The sequence below is a fragment of the Mustela nigripes genome, chromosome 6 (assembly GCF_022355385.1).
Source record: "Mustela nigripes isolate SB6536 chromosome 6, MUSNIG.SB6536, whole genome shotgun sequence".
NCBI lineage: Eukaryota > Metazoa > Chordata > Mammalia > Carnivora > Mustelidae > Mustela > Mustela nigripes.
In genome coordinates this window covers 53,957,003-53,965,698 of record NC_081562.1, presented here as the reverse complement: position 1 = coordinate 53,965,698, position 8,696 = coordinate 53,957,003, and the positions used below count along the sequence as shown (strand labels likewise).

At 34.6% G+C, this 8,696-nt stretch overlaps 1 protein-coding gene across 1 annotated transcript in view; it reads left to right on the top strand.

The window, feature by feature from the left end:
- The first annotated feature begins 470 nt into the window (after positions 1–470).
- LOC132020279 (NKG2-A/NKG2-B type II integral membrane protein-like) overlaps positions 471–8,696 on the top strand; it is an 11,727-nt gene continuing 3,501 nt past the window's right edge. Inside the window, exons 1-3 of the mRNA XM_059404471.1 lie at positions 471–657; positions 1,042–1,137; positions 2,656–2,807. Coding sequence (XP_059260454.1) covers positions 471–657; positions 1,042–1,137; positions 2,656–2,807 — 435 coding nt within the window. The remainder of the gene's footprint in view (positions 658–1,041; positions 1,138–2,655; positions 2,808–8,696) is intronic.

The window sequence follows — 8,696 nt, the reverse complement described above, 5'->3', positions numbered from 1 at the left end:
TAAAACTAATATTCCCTAATCTGGGGGACTCAATTTTTTTAACCAATAATGTATTTAAAACTTGCCAAAAAAATGGTGCAGCATTTTCTTTCTAATGTAGCATTTTAATATTAACTATTTTAATATTATTCCAGTAGTGTTGACCTGTTCTATGGAATCTGGCCTTACATTAATGAGGACAGTATAATTCCTGAATTCTTTTCCTTCTTCACTCATTTGTTGCTTTACATGTTTCCAACCAATACTATTGTGTCAAACAGCGAATATCATTATAAAAACCACTTATATCTTCATGAAGCACCACTTTAAAGCTCCAAGAAAATTAGTACCAGATTTTACATTGTTCAACAGCAGATGAGTACTAGCACTCACCACACACTCCACCTACTGTGACTGTCCCACCCACTGTTCATTAAGTCCTTCAGCACAGTCCCATTCAGTCCTGTGCCTGACACCACACAGCTGCAAAGATGAATAACCAAGGAGTTACCTATGCAGAACTCAGTCAGGTTAAGGGTTTAAGAAGACAGCAAGTGAAAGCGAAGGGCACTAAAAGTGGCATTTTGGGAACTGAGCAGGAAATAACATATGCAGAATTAACTCTTCAAGATGCTTCTCGGGATCTTCAAGGGAATGGCAAGAACTACCAATGGAAAGGTAAAATACTTAATTCAGACATAGTATAACTCTAGAATATGCACTTGGGGAGCAGGGGTGCAGGGAATGAGTACAGGATGATCTCATATTTTTCATTTGTGTGGTTCAGAGCTTGGAGCTGGAATATGGTATTGTAATTGAAATCTGAGGATGAACCTTGTTCAAGTGTTGTAATTCGTGGTCTTAACCCAATCTCATGAGGGTAATATATTTATTGCAAATGTAATGATATATTCTGAGGGATGATTACAATGACCGATACAAGTTTGGGGTCCAAATTTTTATATGTGACTCTCTGTGCTTTGTTGGTTCTCTTGTATGTAAATTTCCTAAATGATTGTTTTTCATCCATATTTTCTGAGCATTTTCATTTCTCTTCCCACTATTTACCTTCATGTCCAGGGAAGGTCATTGCTGGGATCCTGGGAATCATCTGCCTTGTCTTGATGTCCACTGTGGTCACAATAGTTGTTATTCCCTGTGTTTCAATGATGACAAGGGAATTTTTCACTTTAATGATCATCGGTGCTCGAAATGTTGCACAATATTATGGAATGGTATTACCTCATTTTAATGCATGTTCTAAGTGTGGAATGGTTACTCAGAATCTGTCAAAAGTAGAAATAACAGAATGAATCTATATAAAGCGTATTACACATATATTCAGATTTCATGCCTGAGATACAGGTTATGACAGAGACTTTATGGAGATATACAAGTTAGTTCTTGAGACTGGTTAAACCAAATACTGTAAAGACTGTGAGGTTTGATTCTTTAAACTTTTGAATTGTCTTCTCCCATATGTTCACTATTTTATTTAATTTTTATGGGTAAAATCAATTTTATCACAGAGGTTTCCCATTCTAAATACTATACCAAACTTCAAACTAAGAAACTCAAATCATAATGACTTATTTAGTTTAATATTAAGTTTTATGAACATTGTTTTAATTTTTCTAGTTGCTGCAGGACCAGTGCAGAACAAGGCATCCATGGAAATAACGATCCAGAAAGGTAGAAAATCATTTCCAAAACTCTGGTATTAGGAGAGCTTATATTTTGTCTGTATCTTAAGCTAGACAAGTATGATAATAGATGTTTTTTGGGGAAAATGAATTAGAAAATTGCATAGTAAATTTTCATAATTGATGAGAATAGGAGAGTATTACTTATTACACAACAGTGTAATGAGGAAATACTCATTTAAAATCAGCATTACAGGGGCACCTGGGTGGCTCAGTGGATTAAGCCGCTGCCTTCACCTAGGGTCATGGTCTCAGGGTCCTAGGATCAAGCCCTGCATCTGCCTCAGCATCTCTGCTGAGCAGAGAGCCTACTTCCCCCTCTCTCTCTGCCTGACCTCTCTGCCTACTTGTGAACTCTCTCTCTGTCAAATAAATAAATAAATAAAATCTTAAAAAAAAAATAAATAAAATCAGCATACATGAGGTACCTGGATGGTTCAGTGAGTAAAGTGTCTGACCCTGGGTTTTGACTCAGGTTATCAACTCAGGGTCCTGGGACTGAGCCCCATGTCAGCTCCACGCTCAATGCAGTGTCTGTTTGAGATATTCTTTCCCTCTCCCTCTGCCCTCCGGTTCATGCTCTCTCTCTCTGTGAAATAAATTAATAGATCTTAAAATAAAATAAAGTTACTACACCCATTGTTAACCAATGGACTCAAATTTCCTCCTGCTTTGACATGATATAATATAAACCGTTATACAATTCCAAATAAGTTGTTTTGTTCAGGGACTCAAAGTGCATGTAAAGATGGACATTTTTGTTTGTTTGTTTGTTTGTTTTATACTGGCACATAAGTAAGGGATGAAAGCCCGACTCTTCTGGGAATGTGCATGTGTTTTTGTTTTATTTTTGCCCGCTTGTGAGGGTAAAGTGGTGTGTTGTATACACATTTGTGTATACATATGTAACTTGCAAACTTGCAAGTTTTAATATTCAAAGCCTTTTGGATAATATCTCATAATCTTTCTTTAGCTTATCATTGTGGTCACTGTCCAAAAGAGTGGATTACATATTCCAAAACTTGCTACTACATTAGCACTGAAAGAAAATCATGGAATGAGAGTCGGTTGTCCTGTGCTTCTAAGAGCTCTACCCTGCTCTCCATAGAGGATGAAGAGGAAATGGTGAGGTTTCAAATGTTTTCAGCTTTTATTAAAAGCTTATCATTTAATATTACATTTGTAGATCTCATCCATATAGTCATACACATTGCTTGTTTATTTATTTTAAAGTCTGTTATTATTCCATAGTTTGACTCTATGATATTTTACATTTTTATACCTTTAATGTACATTTAATAATTTCTAGTTCTTGCTTTTCATAGAAAGCCATATTCTATACATGCTCTTTTGCCTGAAAAAACCTTACTACATTTTTTACCACACATCAAGAAAAACTATGTGATTGGGGCGCCAGGGTGGCTCAGTGGGTTAAGCCTCTGCCTTTGGCTTGGGTCATGATCTCAAGGTCCTGGGATTGAGCCCCACATCATGTTCTTTGCTCAGCAGGGAGCCTCCTTCCCCTTCTTTCTCTGCCTGCCTCTGTGCCTACTTGCTTTCTCCTTGTCAGATAAATAAATAAAATCTTTTAAAAAAAGAAAACTATATGACAGGGCACATTCATCACAAAATAGAATATAACTACACATCTGACCATGAGCAAGAAGTTTAGAGCCTCTATTAGCCCTGCCAATGTTAATACTGTGAAATGTCTTTCTTACTTTTGGAATTTATATCGATGGAATCATGCAGTATGCATTATTATGTGTGTCTCCTTTTGTTCTTGTATGATATTTGTAATCCATCTATACTATTCCATTTGTCTATAGTTTATGAATTTTCACTGCTGCTGTCTTATATAAATAGGACATTTTAAAAGCTCTTCTCAGAAACGTACATACTTTTTAGTATGTGGGTATTATGAATAATTATTTTATGAAAGACTTTTTCTATGTGGTTTCCATGTATTGTACTTATAATAACTTATTATACATAACTACATAATATATAGTATATTTATGAAATGTAAATAATGCATTTATCAAAATAACAATGCATCAATGTGGCTCTGTGGGTTAAGCCTCTGCCTTCGGTTCTGGTCATGATCTTAGGGTTCTGAGCCCCGCATCAGGCTCTCTGCTGGGCGGAGAGCTTGCTTCCCCCTCCTCTCTCATTGCCTCTCTGCATACTTGTGATGTCTCTTCCTTTCTCTCTCTCTGTCAAATAAATAAAGAAATCTTTAAAAAAACAAAAAGAAAACTACATGATTGTGCATATTCATCACAAAATAGTCAGAACATAAATACAGATCAGATCATGAGGAAGAAGTTTAGAGTCTCTATTAGCCCTGCCAGTTTTAATACTGTGAAATGTCTTTGCTTATTTTTGGAATTTTTATAGATGGAATCATGCAGTATGAATTATTATATGTGTTTCCTTTTGCTCTCGTATGATGTTTGTAATCCACCTATATTATTGCATTTGTCTATAGTTTGTGAATTTTCACTACTGCTGTCTTATATGAATAGGACATTTTAAAATCAATTTTCAGAAATTTACTTCCTTTTCAATATGTGGGTATTATAAATAATTATTTTATGAAAGGCTTTTTCTATGTGGTTTCCATGTATTGTATTTATAAAAACTTATTATACATAACTACATAATATATAGTATATTTATGAAAGGTAAATAGTGCATTTGTCAAAAATAGCAATGCATAAATGTAACATTATAATTGTATTTATATATGATTATTATACATTTTCTTCAAAGCATTAGTATGAAAATGCCCAGCCATGGATATGTGTATCTTTCAATATATTATATTATCCCTACATTTATCTAATGTATTGTGTAAACAGATTGTACAAAATATTCCCTTGATTCAAAATTCAGAGATCTGAGAAAAATTATGACAAAAACTTCTAGTGGTTGTAGAACAGTATTTTTTCTGGGGTGTGAGTTATTAGGATATTCTCTTCGGTGAGAAGAACACAAGTGTGTCCCTTGCTTATTTCTCCTAGATGGTGCTTTCTTTGGTCTTCTTGGAAATCCATACCATGTTTTTTTTGTTTGTTTGTTTGTTTTTTAATTTATTTTTTTTATTTTCAGCATAACAGTATTCATTATTTTTTCACCACACCGAGTGCTCCATGCAATCCATGTCCTCTATAATACCCACCACCTGGTACCCCGACCTCCCACCCCCCGCCCCTTCAAAACCCTCAGATTGTTTTCCAGAGTCCATAGTCTCTCATGGTTCACCTCCCCTTCCAATTTCCCCCAACTCCCTTCTCTCTATCTCCCCATGTCCTCCATGCTATTTGTTATGCTCCACAAATAAGTGAAACCATATGATAGTTGACTGTCTCTGCTTGACTTATTTCACTCAGCATAATCTCTTCCAGTCCCGTCCATGTTGCTACAAAAGTTGGGCATTCATCCTTTCTGATGGAGGCATAATACTCCATAGTGTTTATGGACCACATCTTCCTTATCCATTCGTCCATTGAAGGGCATCTTGGTTCTTTCCACAGTTTGGCGACCGTGGCCATTGCTGCTATAAACATTGGTGTACAGATGGCCCTTCTTTTCACTACATCTGTATCTTTGGGGTAAATACCCAGTAGTGCAATGGCAGGGTCATAGGGAAGTTCTATTTTTAATTTCTTGAGGAATCTCCATACTGTTCTCCAAAGAGGCTGCACCAACTTGCATTCCCACCAACAGTGTAAGAGGGTTCCCCTTTCTCCACATCCCCTCCAACACATGTTGTTTCCTGTCTTGCTAATTTTGGCCATTCTAACTGGTGTAAGGTGACATCTCAATGTGGTTTTAATTTGAATCTCCCTGATGGCTAGTGATGATGAATATTTTTTCCTTACCATGTTTTAAATATGAGCTCTTTTTTGAGTTTACAAGATGGAAATAGCTCTATATTGCATTTTTACTTCCCTATTAGAGTTCTTTAATGATCAGAATTTTAATATTACCATGGTCCAATATATCATTTGGGTGTTAATGATTATTTTGAACCTATTTCAGAAGTTAGTCAAAGCTCATAAATATAATTTCCCATATCAGTTTTATGTTTTTAATTTATTTATTAATTTTTCACTTTAATTAGAGTTTCTGATGCAATTGGAATTTATTTTTGGTGATGTTGTATTTGCAATGCAGAGAGATAAATGTGAAGGTTATAGTTTTCTACATCATAAACCTGATTGATGGAACACAATGTAAAGCAAAGTCGATCTTTTCTTCATAAATAACTTTATACATATATAGTCATATGCATGTCTCCATATGTTCCAATCTGCTTCATATAAGCTATGTAGATAGCATATATCTTTATATAGATAATTATAAACACATATATCAGTCTACACATTCTTTCACAACCCACAGCACTTTGAGTAAAATGTAAAGCCTTCCCTTCACTTGATGTCCCTTTACTGTGTCTCATTTCTACTTTGTTTTAAATGTTTCTCTACTTACGTTGAGAATTACATGAATGTTATCACTTTGTTTTAACTGATGATTTTCATTCAAATATCGAATAATTTAGACACTAGAGTTGAAGCAAAGCCCGTTAGACCTAACGATAGTTTTATACTTTCCTTTGTTTTCCCCTCCTTCCTGATGATCCTTGCAAGATTCCTTCTGTTACCATTTAATTTCTGTTTGGATAATTCCCTTTAGCAGTTCTTTTAGAGTGGGTTTGGCAGTGACACTTTTCCTAGTTTTCCTTTATCTCAGAATGTCTTGATGTCCCCGGCTTTCCTGAGTGATGTGCCCCTTGAATAGTCTGTGATTGATTGGTGTCTACATTTTTTTTTGTTGTTGGTTGGTTTGTTTGGATCTTTCTAGCATGCTTTTTTTCTATTAGGTTGACTAGAGAGAAAAAACCATTTTGGGGCCTTTTGTCTGTGCACTTTGCTCTCTGTGGTTTGCTCACCAGTCTGGGATATGTGAGGCAAAGAGAAATTCCAGGGCGCTGACCACCATGTCATTCCTTGGGGTTAGAGGGCGCAGTTCTGTCAGCTTTCTCATTGCCTGTTTGAATGTTATGTTGTTTTGTGTATCATATCCAGGTATCTTAGCTGTATTTGGTGGAGGAAGTAGGGAACAGTAGCATATCCTCTCTTTCTTGCTGGAATAGGAATTCTGATATGTAGTAGTTCTAATGTGAATGTTCCTAAGACTGATAGTATTGAGCAACTTTCTCTGTATTTATTTGCCATCAATAAGTGCTTTTCAGTGAACTATCTTGAAATTTTTTTTTGTTATATTTTGAGAATTCTTTATGTATCCTGGCAGCAAGTTTTTTAGTAGATGTATGATTTGTAAATATTTCCTCAGTCTATGACTTGTCTTTCCTTTACTTCAAAGCACAGACATTATCTTAAGGAACCACACTTCATCAGTTTGTTCTTTTATGGATCATGTTTTGTTTCTCTCTGAGAAATCACTGCCCAACTTGTGGTCAGATGTTTTTCCTAATACATGTTCTTGAAATTTTATCATTTGCACTTACAGATGGCCATCTTTTAACATTTTTGTATATAGTATAAAGTATATATTACTAATTCCATTTGAAACTGATTTCTTCCTCAACATTTATTGTGATACCATACTTTCTCCAAGAAATGATTTTGTATCATTGGCGAAATCTGCATTCCATATATGTGTGGGTGTGAACTTTGCACTTCTTTCTTGGGTTCTTTGATCTTGTATATATTTTTGTCAATACATACTTTAAAAATTGTCCTTTTACAAACAGTAGCTTTATATTAGTTCTTTTTCAGAGTTATCATATCTATTCTAGATCTTTACATGGATGTTTTCTTTTCTATTTCTGTCAGTACAAATGTGTTTTTAATTAAAAATAAAAATTAGTTTTATCTTCTGCATCAGAGAAATCACATCTTTTGACCTTCTTTATTCTGCGAATGTGACAGATTACGTTAATGGAATTACAAATGTAAATCCAATTGATATTTTTTCAATAAATCTACTTATCTTAGAGTTCATTATTTTTATTATCAGAATCAGTTTAGATTGCCATTGACATGTAATTTCCTTTTTTTAGTATTACAAGAAAATGCACAAAACACACACTTTATTAGACCCTTTTTTCTACCTTGTAAGATTTTCTTTTCGGTTCTTAATTGACATTTCATCTTTCTTTCCTCATAAGCATCGAAATATTCTGTAACTGAGTATGAAAAGTTTCTGAATTAGAGATTAAATTATAGTAGAGGTTAAGACACTTCTGATATTTTATTTCCTTTTGTGTTTTGGTTTTCCCAAGTCATATTTGGTAGGATGTTTTCAATTTTATGTCTAGTTTTAAACATATTTATATATTTTCATGGTATTCTATTATGTTAATTTTACTGTGTTATAATGTACATACAGGCAGTTGCACATGTGATACATGCCAACAGCTGGCTGAATTTTCAAGTTTTGCCATATAGGAAGGAGAAAATGAATATTACCAGCACTTCAAAGTGCCCCTTTCATTTTTTCACCTCCATTTACAAACATTTACATAAGTAGAATGATACAGTATCATATTTTATTTATGGTATTTTCAGGGGAAGCTAAACTTGTCCCTTTCATCCGTAGTTGCATGAAATTGTAAATAGTCCATACTCCTTACTGTTTTTTTTCTTTATTTTTTCTTTTCTTTAAGATTTTATTTATTTATTTGACAGACAGAGATCACAAGTAGGCAGAAAGGCAGGCAGAGAGAGAGGGAAACAGGATTCCTGCTGAGCAGAGAGCCTGATGTGGGACTCGATCCCAGAACCCTGGGATCATGGCCTGAGCTGAAGGCAGAGGCTTTAACCCACTGAGCCACCCAGGTGCCCCCATAATTTATATCTTTTGATTGGAATATTTAATGAATTAGCATGAGTGTATTGTTTTGATAGTTGGATTTAGGTCTCCCGTTTTGCTATTCATTTTTTTTTTTTTTTTTTAAGAAACACCTATACTTTTTTTTTT